The sequence below is a fragment of the Panicum hallii genome, chromosome 9 (genome assembly GCF_002211085.1).
Source record: "Panicum hallii strain FIL2 chromosome 9, PHallii_v3.1, whole genome shotgun sequence".
Lineage (NCBI taxonomy): Eukaryota > Viridiplantae > Streptophyta > Magnoliopsida > Poales > Poaceae > Panicum > Panicum hallii.
In genome coordinates this window covers 8,331,874-8,345,587 of record NC_038050.1, presented here as the reverse complement: position 1 = coordinate 8,345,587, position 13,714 = coordinate 8,331,874, and the positions used below count along the sequence as shown (strand labels likewise).

Here is a 13,714-nt window from a genome sequence, read left to right as displayed (position 1 = left end):
CGCGTGCACCGTGAAAGAGGGAGGCGGCCCAGGCGGGTTCGCGTGGCGCGGCTGGCATCGGTTACCTCAGATCTCCGCGGCGCGCGTCACCGAGGGTGAGACTTTAACAACCTGGCCAAATAAAACAGTTAAAGTCCATTCTACAGGTTGAATAGATGACACCTACTAACTAATTCTCTTACGCTTTTATCCTCACTTCCCACAAAAAATTACAATGAGAGTTGACTAGCTTGCTTAGATCATCTATTTAAATTGGTCTAGCTCATCTTGCCTAAGTAATATAGGACTACAGATCCTTAGTTTGCTGCTTGTGCTCCTAACATTAGCACGCGCGCTGGACCAATTTTTGACCCAAGCTAAGCTGTTACAACATACTTACCGTAAGAACTCGACGTTATCGTCGAGCTATCAAACCAGCTTACCCATACCATGGGATAAATATACAGAATCGACTTTCCTGATCACGTCGGTACGTCCAATACCAGCACATGTGTCATACTATATGCACACTGGATCCACGCATCATGCACACCATGCCCACACAACTAAGGACAGCAATGGTTCAGTTTCATGTCGGATATCCGCGGATTTTGAAGCTAGTGGGTTTAGGTTTGGGGATTATTTCTCACCCACGGTTTTAGGGTTCGGGCCCCCGAAATCTATCGGGTTCCGTTTCGGGTTTAGTTTTTTACCCGTGGATACCCAATGGATATCCGTTTAGAATAAAACTCATATTTTATTGTATACTAATAATAACTTTTTACTTAGACTATTAAATTTATTCTAAGTTGACTCAAAAAATTATTTATTATTTATTGCCTCTTGTTTATACATGTGAATGTTATATATATCATGTTTATGTCTATAGAAAGTACTTATTGCTCTTACTATATTGCTATACAAAATAGCTTTCGGTATCCAAGCGGATTTCGGGTATCCGCGTTTTGGGGATGGATTTTTATCTGAATTGGTGTTTGGAACAGATTCAGGTTTCAAATTCGGGTTTCGGTTTTGGGTACCCATACATCCACCGATCCAATCCTGTCCTGTTGCCATCCATATGCACAACTGACCCGTAACGCGCCCGTGATACAGCGCGCGTTGGTTGTAAGACCCATGGGCCAAATGTGACCATGGGTAGCTCACTCCACCATGGTAGTAAGTGTGTGTGGGATTTAGTCCCACCTTACTAGTTTAAAGCGAGGAAAATCAACTTAAATAGCCACCTCTAGAAAGCATTGCAGCTTTAAGTTAACTTTTTACGCGAAGTGGGGATGAAAGTGTAAACAAGTTGGAGTATAGATGTGGTTCACTTAATGTGTGTAGAGTAAGTATAATCTGTTTTTCAGGGCTAGGTTGTTACAGAGGCAATCCGTGGGACTAGTCACGCAAGCTCGGAGTCCTTCCCATTTTGCTCCCTTTTTATTTATTTTTTGAGGGGTAGAAAAGCTCACTAAGTATTAGAAAGTTTCAGGGTACAGTCTACAGACGCCTCTTTTTTTTTTTAAGCAGCTCCATTTTTGTCCTCGAGACAGTAATGGTGTGTTTGGTTGGTGGGATGGATGGAGATGGAATGGAGCGGTTCCATTTTTACCGGTGTTTGGTTGAGGAGCTGTGGGGCGGGGCGACTCCAGCAAGGGAATATACCCCTAATATGCGGAACGAGCCGCTCGCTCAAAACGACAGAACGTGAGCGCTCGTCTCCCACACGCGTGAGAGCACCGTGCCCCTCACCCCCGGCACCGCCCGCCTGCAGGTGACCGCCCCTCTCCCCCGTGCGGCGCCCCCCTATGGCGGATCCAGTCCAGGCGACCGCTCGTCGCCTATCTTTGAATGGAATAGTTCTCCAACCAAACTCAGAATGGAATGATTCTACTCTATCGCACTCTCCAATCAAAAAAAATGGAGCGGCTCCATTCTGCTTACCAAACGTAGAACGGAGCAGCTCCATTCCCAAAAATTGGAATAGAGTCATTCCATTTAAGTTAGCTGCCAAGCAAACATATCGTAAGTCCTTCCAGTTCTCGAGTGGGGAAGAAAGGAGAAAAAAAATCCAAAATCAATTGACTGAACGAGGCCTGCTCTTAAGTCCGGCCCGGCACAGGCACCACGGCCCAGGCCCACAAATTGCATTCGACCTTTTGCTTCTCTAGGGCCCAAGGGATTTTGCTTTGCCTTTGCGGCGTCCGTCGTCTTCGTCTTCGCCAGACACAGCGAGAGCGAGGAACCAAAAGGGAGACGGCATGCGGCTCTCCTTCCCCCTCGTCGCTGGCGCCGTCGTGTGAGTCTCTCGAATCCCCATCTCTGCGACTCTCCCTTGCATCAATCCTCTCATGGATCTTACGCGGCGTCCCTGTGTGCCGCCAGCCCGATGTTGATCTAGACGCGCCGTTGAGCAGGTTCCTCCGGTGCTGGATCACTCCGGGTCCCGACCTGGTTGTTTCCCAGCGCGTAGTTAGTCCCTGCGTGTAGCGCCAAAGGGTTGTGGGTGTCTTCAGAGTCCTGTTAGGTGCTTCCGCGCGAAGCTTCGCTGGAAACACATCTGCGCCGAATCGGTAGCTTGCTCTGTTGCTCATATTGTGTTAGGTAGTACTTGTTGGGGTAGGAGCGTGGCAGGTGTGTTGAGCGAATGCACAAGCATTTTTGTCAGGTTACGAGGGCTGCTCTGGTGTAGAGCTTACTCATGGTACTAGCTTCAAATGCATCTCTTATTGCCAGCTTGCTATTTTTTTCATATGTTTGATGATGTTGTATTATTTGTTAGTGAATTTGTAATCCGAGCATGTCACAAAGTGCTTTTAGTCAGTTTGAGATATCATAGATGCATGCTTCAAATGTTGACATTCAGAGACCGCTTCTTTTAATATAAGAAAGTGCATTATTTAGCTTGTTGTGCTCTATTTTAGTCAATAAAGTTCCTGTACTTTACAAACTGTCCATCTACACATCCTTTTAATCAGAACAAAGCGCCATCCAGTTTGTTTTAAGTCATTTGTTCTTGGTCAATTTTCTTCTGAGCAACTGAATTTTTTAGCAGGATTGAGTAAATTCAACTAACAATTGATAGAGTAGATAATTCGAAGGATGTGCGCAAAGTCTTTCCATTTTCAATTGAATAAAATTTGTTCTTGGTCAGCTTATTCGTCACGAAGCAATTTTATTTACCTGATAATTTAACAATAGACTTATAGAGTCAAGATAATTTTGTAGGATTGTGCAAATACTTTTACCTTAGTAAGACCAAGTTGTTCCCTAACCCAACAGTTCTGCTTGGTAATGTGATGGCACATTTACAAACATCCCTATTCCTCAGGTACCTCAAGCTAGGAATCTACCTTTTGGGTTTGCATCCCAATAAAATTTGTGCTTTTAAAGATGAGACAGTATTACTATCGAAAATGTTCTTACAAAACAGCTATTGCCACTTCGCTTGGTTGGTATAGTAATGTGTAATAAAACTATAAAATTTTCATCTGCTTACATTTTTTTTTGTTTGACCAAAGTGTTGAATAGTTGATGTTAGCGTGAAGAAATAAAAATACCTGGCTATGCAATTACACACAAAGAGGTGTCTAAATTTTTTTTTAGATCCTGTTACAAAAAACAGGTTTCCATGTTTTATCTTCTGTGCATGGCTAACTTTCTAATATCCTAGTACATGAAACTTAATGCCATATCCTTTATCCCATGCAAAAGTTTAGCTCTAGAAAAATTGTTCTTAGAATAAATGCACTGGGTGGTGGCCTGGTGGGTGCCTTGACGGTGTTTTTCCATATGCAAAACGGCAAAAGCATCTCCAATGTTTGAATGAGTAAGGATATAGGTACATGGCTTGGTGAGTAGATTGCCTGAAGAAAGCTGCTTCTGAAATCTGAATGAAGTGATGCTGGTAGTACTGCACTTCTGTTGCAGTATGACTTCGGAGCAGTGGCATCTGGAAGTTAAGTTGGTAGTGACTTTGTAGTTCTGTTGCAGTAATATTGGGAATCTATCTGGTGTCGATGCAATGCCATCTTATTTGCTAGTGCTGACCAGGGGTTGTACATGCTCATTGTTGTTTATTTGTTGTGGCTGTTCCTCATTCTCTACTTTGTCCGAGAAAATCATGTTTTTCTTGGTGTGTTCTTCATTACTGTCAAATTGCATACCTGCTTCTCTCACATTGCCAGCATGACTTTCCTGTTACTGTCAAGCTTATCTTGATGTTCTTGTTCATTCCTTTTTGCAAATGCCACAGAATTGGAGTGATTTCTGGGAATGTTATATTTGGGCCACCGCTTCAGAAGTATTGGGCAGAGAGGCAGCAGCAAGAGGCAGCAAAGGAAGGTCAAGCTGGTTCAACCTAATAAAGGGCCCTCAGTTTTTATTATCGCAGCTCTGTCAATGGAACGCTCTGAATGCTGACATTCATAAAATGTGTACTTTATTATTGCAGTTCTGTCGATCCGACACTCTGGTTGTTAACAATGTGTTCGACGTTTGGTCTCTTACTGTAACTATCGAGCTAACTTCAGTTATCGCTAGCATTTATTGAATTGGTAGCCTTCGTAGTGGAAAGAAACAATGTATAAAGCACAGTATGAGTTGAAATCCAATCCATCCATAATCTATTTTGGTTTTGTTTGTCATTCAAGCAGTATTTCATTGTATGCAGAATACATCTGTTGCTCTGTTGATTTGACTTGCGATCTCAGCCTTGATGTTCTGTTTGGGCCGTCCATTTGAGCCCCGGTTGGGCCCGTCTCAGCCCACGCTTATCCGCTTATGTGGAGGCAGGCAGGCAGGCGGGGGAAGACGAACTGCCATTGTAGAAAATCCCCGCCACTACAAGCCCTAGCCGCCCACATTCCCGCCAAAACAAGAACCTAGCCTCCTCCGGCGATCGCCGGAGGCCACAATCCCAACCCCGCACTGCCGCACAGGATGCCGAGGAAAGCAAAGCCCGCCGCCCAAGCCACCGCGGCGGCGACCACCGCCACCGGCGTCCAGTACTGGCTTGTGAAGACGGAGCCGGGTGAGTGGTCGTGGTCCGACCAGGCGAGCGCCCCGGGCGGCGTCGCGCCGTGGGACGGCGTCCGCAACCACCAGGCCATGAAAAACCTCCGCGCCATGCGCACCGGTGACCGGTGCCTCTTCTACCACTCCGGCGCCGGCGCCACCTCCCGCCGCGTCGTCGGCGTCGTGGAGGTCGCCCGGACCTGGTACGAAGGGGAGGGGAAGGATGCGGCGGCCGGCGGCGCCGTGGACGTGCGGGCGGTCGGGGAGTTCCGTAACCCCGTCCCTCTAGGTGACATCAAGAAGGCGGCGGGCGAGGTGGAGGGGATGAGGGAGTTCGCGCTGCTTCGCCAGCCGCGGCTGTCGGTGATGCCCGTGCCGTCCAAGGTCTGGGACTGGATTTGCGACGCCGGTGGGGGCTTCGTGCAGGACGGCGAAGCTGAGGAGGGGGAAGAGGCTTGATTCTGCAGCCGTCAAGGTAAACAACCTGATTTTGCAGAGCAACAAAGGCCTCATATTGCAATGTTACATTAATCTCGGCAAATGTTTGCTAATCTTGTACGATCGAATGGTTCTTCCTGCAGGGTAACGCCGCACCTGCAAGGCGGCATTTTGTCGAGTCCTTTTCGGCCTGCACTGCAAGGGGTGCTCAGTAGGCATCTCGGCACCCCTTTCTTCAGAAGAGGGATGATATCAGAAGTATTCAGTTCATCACTTCATCTTTCTTCAGCGTTTGCCGTCTCGGAACCGAAGTCTGCCATACAAGGCGTGTAGGTACTAGTTGATCTCTGTAAGTTCAGCGGTTGATATAGCTGGAGTAGCTTGGTTCTATGTAGTACACTAGGTGTTGCGTGTGCCTCCTTTTGTAGCTTGTGACTTCCTGTAACCAGGAACTAACATCTACTTGCTGCCCTGAATGGGCAAGTTGGATGCACGGTTCACTGAAGTTTCAAGCAGGCAGTTCGTGCTTTCGATGCTACGGCATTCATATTGTTAGATGTTAACTGCTGACTAGTACCATGATGCCCACTTATTAGATCATCACGGAGGCATCGACCTCAGGTGCTCTGTTTTAATTCCGCAGCGAACACTATGAGGCATTGATCCACGGCCCAGTTTTGCGCGCAGACAGTTCCGTAGCAAGTAGTATTCACTTATCAATGTAAAATAAAGAAGGATTGTATATTTGTATATATCGAGCGCTGAAGGATGCCGTGTCTACGAGCTGCTCGCTCGAATGGAGCTAGAAATTCAGACAGAAAGCAGGCTCTTGGATCTGAATTGATGCTCGCACTATCCTCAAAAGGGGAAAAAAGAGAACGACTGTGCTCATGTTGGATGCAGCTGTTGTTGGGCTTATAATGCAGACACAAATGTGGTTGGTGGTCAGCTGAGCTCTCAACAGATATGTGCAGGCCGCAGGACGCTTGCAACTGGCAGTGACTTGTGGCTTAGGGCTTAGGAGCTGGGCCCGAAAAAATGGTTGGGTCGGTTTACGCTGTCGTACAAGGGTTAGCTCGCTCTCATTTCGACTTGTAAGGAATGGCCAATCATTCAATCAACACCATTTGATCGGCGTACATGCAGTCAGCGACACGGCTTGCGTGTCGTGCTGACGTGGCAGGAAAACAGCAGCTGGTTAGCCGGGTTCATATGGGGTTGATAGAGAAGAGAGGAGGCCTAGTTTTGATGGAGTGAAAGAATTATCAGATCACGCTGCGCTCGCCATTCAACCAGATGCAGATAGCGCCTATAATAAATGTGACCGAGACCTGAAGCCGACGCATGCGCTGGGACTGGGCGATCGAGCAGTGCCGCTGTGGCGGTGCCGGTGCCGGTGCCAGCACTGGTAGTGTCGTAGTGAGCTGTGTAGCAAACTCTGGGCTGAAGTGCTGAACCGTCCATCCTCTTCCGCCTTCAATTCGTCCCATGTTCCCTGTCGGCGACTCGCTTGCCGGAGTAGCATTTTTCTCCGTTCTCGCTGCCGCCGGCACAGCGATCCTGCCAAATCCGGCCGGAGCATTTAGTACCGGCGCTCCCAAGTCGTAATGGACAGAGGGTGTGTTTGTTTTCTAGAGACTAAAGTTTAGACTTATCGTATCAAAAAGAATCTTATCATTTAGAAGTATTAAATAAATTTAATTATAAAACTAATTGCAGAACCCAGGGCTAATTCGCGAGACGAATCTAATGAGGTATATTAGTTCATGATTAGCGCATGATTACTGTAGCATCACTGTGGCAAATTATAGATTACTTAGGCTCATTAAATTTATCTCGCGAATTAGCGCCCATCTGTGCAAAAAGTTTTATAATTAGATTTTATTTAATACTTTTAAATAATAAGATTCTCTTTGATGTGACAGATCTAAACTTTACACTCTAGGAAACGAACAGCCCTAGAGTCACCATCTCTGAATGACTGTTAGGCTGGTACAGATGGGAAAGAGGATGGACGCGGAACGCCGGGGAGGCCGGCCGAGGCTCCGCCAGCCTGCACCGCACCGAATGACCGCAGCGTCAAGGACGAGTAGTCTAGCGGCGAGCGGGAAACGCGGCGGCGCGGGTGTACGTGCTCGGCCACCTGGCCGTCGCCGGTGGATGGACATGGACTGCTGGGCCACACGACGGCGCGAAGGCGCGCACGCCATAAATGCGCACATGAACGGCTCGCGCGCGTGCCTCGCTCCGATCACAGGTGTCGCGGGACGCGGTGCTGGGCCTCTGGCTGCCGAGAGTGAGAGGACTGTGGCCGGATCGGGAGATCTTTTCTTGGGGGCGTTGGACGCGGGCGACCTCACCCGTCGCCGGCGGGGCCCCAGCGTCAAACCCCTGGCGCGAACCGCTGTTGCCGATCATAATGGCTCCATCCACAGGGAGCTTGGCTACTGCTCGAGCTGCCTCCCTGCCGGCCTGCGCTGCCCGCGAGATCCCCAACCTCCAGCCTCTCACGCGCCTCCATTAATGCGCGCCCACCCCTCCTGCGCAGGGCGGGACGCAAATCGCCGGCCCCCTACTTATTTAGCGCCCTAACTAAACTCACGAGCTCATCAGGGACAGCCAGCGCGCCCAAACGTACATCTACCTCGTCGAGCGAACGTAAAGGCCGATCGGAGCGACGAGACCACCCGCAGCCATGGCCGCCACGGCCGCGGCGGCTCCCCGCCACGCCGCGCTCCTGCTCGCCCTGCTGCTGCTCGGGGTGCTGTCCACGACCGCCCTCGCCGCGCGCGCCGGCGCCGTGGACGCCGAGCTCGTCACGACCACCAAGAAGCCCGCCCCCGCGGGGCCCAAGAAGCCCGCCGTCAAGCCGCCGCCCGCGGTGCCCAACCCGGGCGCTGGCGCGGGAGGCGTCGGCGGCGCGATCCCGACCATCCCGGGCTTCGGCGGCGGTATCCCCGGGATGGGCGGGTTCGGGAACGGCATCCCCGGGATGGCCGGCGGGTGGGGCGGCGGCTACGGTGGGCCGGCGGGCGGGTACGCCCGCGGCGGCGTGGTGGCGCCCACGGTCACCTGCACCGAGAAGGGGCCCTGCTACAGGAAGAAGGTCACCTGCCCCAAGAAGTGCTTCTCCTCCTACAGCGGCGCCGGCAAGGGCTACGGCGGCGGCGGCGGCGGGGGCAGCTGCACCGTCGACTGCAAGGTCAAGTGCACGGCGTACTGTTGATCGGCTCACCTCGCCCGTCGCTACGCAGCAGTGAGCTTAGTAGCCAGCTGCCGCTGTCTGGTGCTGTGACCGGGAGCTTCGTGGCCACTGGCCACCTTGCTGCTGGTGTGACCGCGCGCGTCGGTGAGCTCAGTACGAGTTGTTATTCTTTAACTGCAGTGTTATAACAGTACTACGTACTTCTGGGATTATATATATAGATGAGGGTATGTGATGTGATGCTGGCTCCATGTTTGGTTAAGATGCTCTCTGCTTGTGGTGTGTAATCGTCTACATTATGCTCTTACTTCTCATAAAGTTTATAGGCAATGTCCGCGTGAAATCCACTATGGATCAATAAAGAGTTTTGTAAACATATAAATGTCTGTCTTTCTTACTTGTACCATGTATCCATGACTCAGAAATCCTGCGGGGAGTGAGCTAAATTGTTCCAAAATTCTTATGAAATTTCCACCTTATCACGGTTTGACACAATTCCTCAAACGATGTTTCTCCAAAATTCCTCCATCCAGCAGTGGGCCATCATTTGGTGGGAAGTACTTTTCTTCCAGAAAAAAATTCTCAATTTCTCATGATATCATCCATCCAAGTTGTGGACCATTTTTCGCCAAAGTAAAAGAATATAGAGGAAAAGACCCTTGTAAATTGATTTTACAAACTTAAAACAGAATTTGTTCAAAATGTTCCACTCTCACCCTAAAATCACTCGCACTTAGAGTACAAGCTTCGAAACAAAAGCCCCTAGTGTCTAAGTAGTAAGTACAAGACTATTGCCAACTTTGTTCTTCAGCTTAGGCTGTTAAATGAAAATTGGTTCCTACAATTCATTGTGGTTATCAAAGCCAAGGTATCTTCATTCCTGACGGACTTGTCACGCTTAACTCTTAACAGTTCTCATTTGACCTCTCCTTTTTTCCCTGCAAGGAAGTTCTCATTTACTGTTGAAGCTCACATACAAAATCAACTGGAGAGTTCACAAAATAAAGGTTTCCTCGATCGTACGCTGTTTCTTCCCAGTAAGAAGTTAAAATTGAGTTGCAACAAGAGAACATTTCTTCGGCGAAAATTATGTGGACATGTATTTTTGTTTTTCATTTTTTTGCATAAAATTCTTGATTCCTCAGATACTCTACTTCTGAAGCTTAATTCTCACATGGGCAAATTTATATGTGCTAGCAAAAAAGCAAAGCATGCTATCATCATTGGATGCAAAACCCAGGCAACAAAGATAGTACCAAGCTTGATTTATTTTTGTTTCAATCATAAAAAAAGCTAGTTGTTTAATTCCTTGATCGAATTCGTTCGCGTTACAAGAAGGCTGTCGCAGGGTCGCCACAACCCAAAAGCCAAGGGAAATGAGACCGGAACACGAACAAGTGATCGAACTTGTCTTTACAAATATATCCGAGACTCTGTTTCTACACTACAGTCTACAGCTGGTGTCCGCCGAAGCCGGCCGCGCCGTACGCAGGGCTGAGCAGCGGCGCCGAGTACCACGACAATCGAACTGCTGCTCCGGTGCCGCCGCGGCAGCCGCCGCCGCCTCCAGGCGCCTGCTCTCCGCAACCATCGCGGGCGTCACCACGCTCTGCTGCGCGGCTGGCCCCGGCGCGGCGGCCGTGCTACCGGCGCCCGTGAGCCTCTGCACCAGCTCCCGGAAGTCCCTGGGCTCCACGCGGTAGACCTTTGGCGGCGGCTGAGCGCCACCCGCCGGCGCGCCGGCGCGCCAGGGCCTGGCCGCCGCCCCGTGCGCGCTGCTCCTCCTCTCGCCGCCGTGGTCCATACCAAAGGATCTGCGTATGCCGGGCGCGAACCGCGAGCTTGTGCCGCGCGAGACCAGAGCAGCTCGTGCTCGTGCTGTGCTTGTGCGCCGTGCCGCTGGTGGAGCGCGCGAGCGCATAAATAGCTGGTGGGGTTTCCCACCCGCGCGCGTGCGGGTTTGTTCGGTCGGGTTGGTTCAGTCCGACTAGTCAGCGTTGAGATAGATCGGCGGCCGGGTGCAATGGAACACGTGGAAACGGTGGTCAACGCCTCGACGGCGTGGGTTGGGTGTGGAAGTGGAGCCGCCATCGCCGAGCGGGCCGGCCGGCCGGCCTAATCGGGCCCGGGCTGGCAGGCGGGGCCCAGGGTGGCGTGGCCGCGTGGGTGAGGTTGACGCCTGGGCGGCGGCAAGCCGGATCGGATCCCGCCCGGCGGCCCGCGCCCCTTGGATGCGTGAAGACGTCAGGTGCTCAAGGGGCATCCCGCGGGTTCCTTTCTTCCAATTTGGACGGCCCTCGGGGTCTATTTTCCCATTCTGAGCCGCACAGCCGCCAAGCCCGGTAGCTCGGGGGTGATCTTTCTACGCTTCTAGGAGCCTACGAGAGGTCGAGAATTTCTGTGCCGGAGCTGTCAGTTGCGGGTGCGAAGCTGGGCATTACGCCTGCAGTGACGTGCCAAGCGGTGACGAAACGTCCGCCTCTGGTCTCTCTTTCGTCACGGCGTCACTGCTATGGATAGCGATGTTAAAATGGTATATACTAAATTAGACGAGAAGGTCTTTAAATAATATTTTTTGGAATTATAAGATGTTAACCATAAAACATTGTAGATTCTATTGATTTTCGGAATTGTAAAATCAGGGCCCGTAGTGAGGAAAGAAAAGACGGGAAACAGTATGGCAGAATCGTGATCCTGACGAACCTGAGCATGCCGCTGTACGGACTGGCCGAAAAAAATCTTGTTTTTCTTTCAGCTCTAAATTCCGTGCCTAGCCCATCTACTTAACTCCGTCGGGCCATCCATCATGTTCCATAGCAAAATAAATGACGAGACCTGATCATACCGTGGGCCAGGTCGCGCTCTGGCCCATCGTCCACTCGGATCCTGCTGCGTTGCTAAATGCTACAGGCTGCAGCAGTAGACAGAGCTCGCCCCCGCCGCCGACGAGTTACCCACGGACGCTTGCACAGACCAGACGCCCAGCCGTCCAGGTCCAGACCAGAGCGCGCGAGCTGCTTGCTGTTCTCCAAAGGAAGCGCGACGAAGTTCGCTGGGTCCTCGATCCGGCGAGCTCGCGGGCGAACTGACTCAGCCACGCTCCAGCGGTGCGTCCGACCTGCCGACCTGGGCGTCCGGTCCGGACTCCGGCCGTGGCGCTATCAAGCTCCCGCGGTCCCGCCTGATGAGCATCGAGGACGGGACGGCCGGCTCCTCCGGGGGGCAATCCCGCACGTTTCCGATCCAACAGCCGGCAAGATCCAGGGGTGGACGGTATCCGCCCCTCGTCGCCGTGAGGAGGCCGCCTCGTCCGCATGCCGTGGCCGTGGCTCGCTCGGGAGCCCTCGCGCCTGCCCCGGGCGTTGGTTGCCTCCTCCTCGGAGAGGAGTCAGCATCCGTGGTCACTGGCCAGGCATCCCATCCCCTCTCGCGCGCGCGAACTCCGAACACCCCTGGTTCAGTTGTGCCTCACGAACTACTTGCCGGGTCGCGATGCCGCGGGCAGCGCGCACGCGTGCGGCACGCCTGCCAGTTCCGAACGACGACCACGGCAGGCGCGCCATGAACGCCGCCTCCGCTCTGCGCCTCGCCGGAGCACCGCCGCATTTGGACGTTCCTCGCTTCCCTCGTCTTCCACCAGCAAGGAGGCAGCAGTGCGCAGATCGGGAGGCGCGTGCTAAACAGCAGGAGCACGAAGCATAGCTCAGCAAATGTCACGCGAATCGAGCAGGAACAGGTAACGTGGCGTTTCGTCTCCAGACCGTCCACGCTGGATACCCTTGGCATTCAGCTTTCCTCGAATTAGTTACTTGCCGATACGACCTCAGCAGAAAGCAGAAAGTGGAGAAGCTTGAGCATCTCCAAGAGTGCCCAAAACTTGTTTCTAAAACTTTAATTTTGGATCTTATCAACAAAATCAGGCTCCAACAGTTTGCTAAAACGTGCCCCATCTGGAGCCAAATTTCCGCATGCTCTCGGCGCTCCCAATCGCTGATTTTGTCGCAGTACAGCTCCGAAACCGAAGGCACGCCATCTTTCGCGCCTTTCGTCGTCCCGGCGCGCCATTGCTTGGCACCGGGCCCGCCGCCGGCGCCGTGCTAGTCCGCTGCTGCCATCCCATCGGCACCCCTGCCTCCGGTCCTGTAAGTCTGTCACCGTTGTCGCCTGGTTCCGTCGCCTCCCTACCTGGGTGGTGCATCCATGCTCCAGCTGCCGGTGCTAGCTGCCAAAGGCAAGGTGCCTATCCTTTCAGTTCCTTGCGTTCGTCTCTTTGATTGCACTAGTCAAATGGACCGTAGCTCTATACAATATGCTTGGTGTTTTTGGTTTACGTGTGAATGCCACATCTGATATCTAATCTCTGATCTGCATTCTGCAATATGTTCAGAGAGGGTTCCTGAAATCTCCTTGTCCAGAACGCATAAATAGATGTAGACCTCAAGGCAGTCCAATGTTTATGCATCTCTCTCTATACACCAAAAAGGGCACTGGCCGCCGGTGGCCGTCGCCTGGCTGCAAAAGGCTCATAGTTGCTTGGTACGCTGGCAGATGATGATCTGACGCAGCACAGGCAGATGCAGCGGCTAGTCTGGCGGCGCCCGCGATCTTGAACGGTGGCCGTGTTGGCCATTGCGAAGAATAAGAGTTGATATGGGCTTCGGTTCAGGGGCAAGGAGGCCTCACCTACGATGACATGGGCACATGGCATATTCTGAAGATTTTAGGAATTAAAAATAGGGCACTATTGGAGGACGAGAACTTTTCTGTGCCCAAATTCCTTTTGGAAGTGCCCAATCCAGAATTATTGGAACCGCATAAATTGGGCACTCTTGGAGATGCTCTAGATTGATAGCCTTTGTTGCACAACCTTGCGACTCCAAATTCCAATGTAGAGTTAGCAATCCCTAGAATTCGAAACACAAAACAAGTGTGGCTGCCAGATTAAGCATTGATCATCCGTTCCAGCTGTGAAGGATTTCTGAATGAAAGAATCCAGTCTCATTGCCAGCAATATAATTTAGAAAATGACTAACTAAAAAAGAGAGGCATCACACGGATTCCACCTGTTGTAGC

At 51.5% G+C, this 13,714-nt stretch overlaps 3 protein-coding genes across 3 annotated transcripts; 2 read left to right on the top strand and 1 right to left on the bottom strand.

Moving 5' to 3' along the window:
• The first annotated feature begins 4,536 nt into the window (after window positions 1-4,536).
• LOC112877885 (thymocyte nuclear protein 1) lies at window positions 4,537-5,981 on the top strand. The gene is made up of 2 exons (XM_025942260.1): window positions 4,537-5,473; window positions 5,580-5,981. Exon 1 carries the CDS (start codon window positions 4,924-4,926, stop codon window positions 5,455-5,457), a length of 534 nt encoding a protein of 177 aa, XP_025798045.1. The 5' UTR covers window positions 4,537-4,923; the 3' UTR covers window positions 5,458-5,473; window positions 5,580-5,981.
• A 1,744-nt stretch (window positions 5,982-7,725) lies between these two features.
• LOC112877886 (elastin-like) lies at window positions 7,726-9,098 on the top strand. Its single transcript, XM_025942261.1, has one exon. The coding sequence runs from the start codon at window positions 8,132-8,134 to the stop codon at window positions 8,660-8,662; it is 531 nt and encodes a 176-aa protein (XP_025798046.1). The 5' UTR covers window positions 7,726-8,131; the 3' UTR covers window positions 8,663-9,098.
• Window positions 9,099-9,891: 793 nt separating this feature from the next.
• Window positions 9,892-10,609, bottom strand: LOC112876916. Its single transcript, XM_025941095.1, has one exon. The coding sequence runs from the start codon at window positions 10,560-10,562 to the stop codon at window positions 10,086-10,088; it is 477 nt and encodes a 158-aa protein (XP_025796880.1). The 5' UTR covers window positions 10,563-10,609; the 3' UTR covers window positions 9,892-10,085.
• Window positions 10,610-13,714: the final 3,105 nt, after the last annotated feature.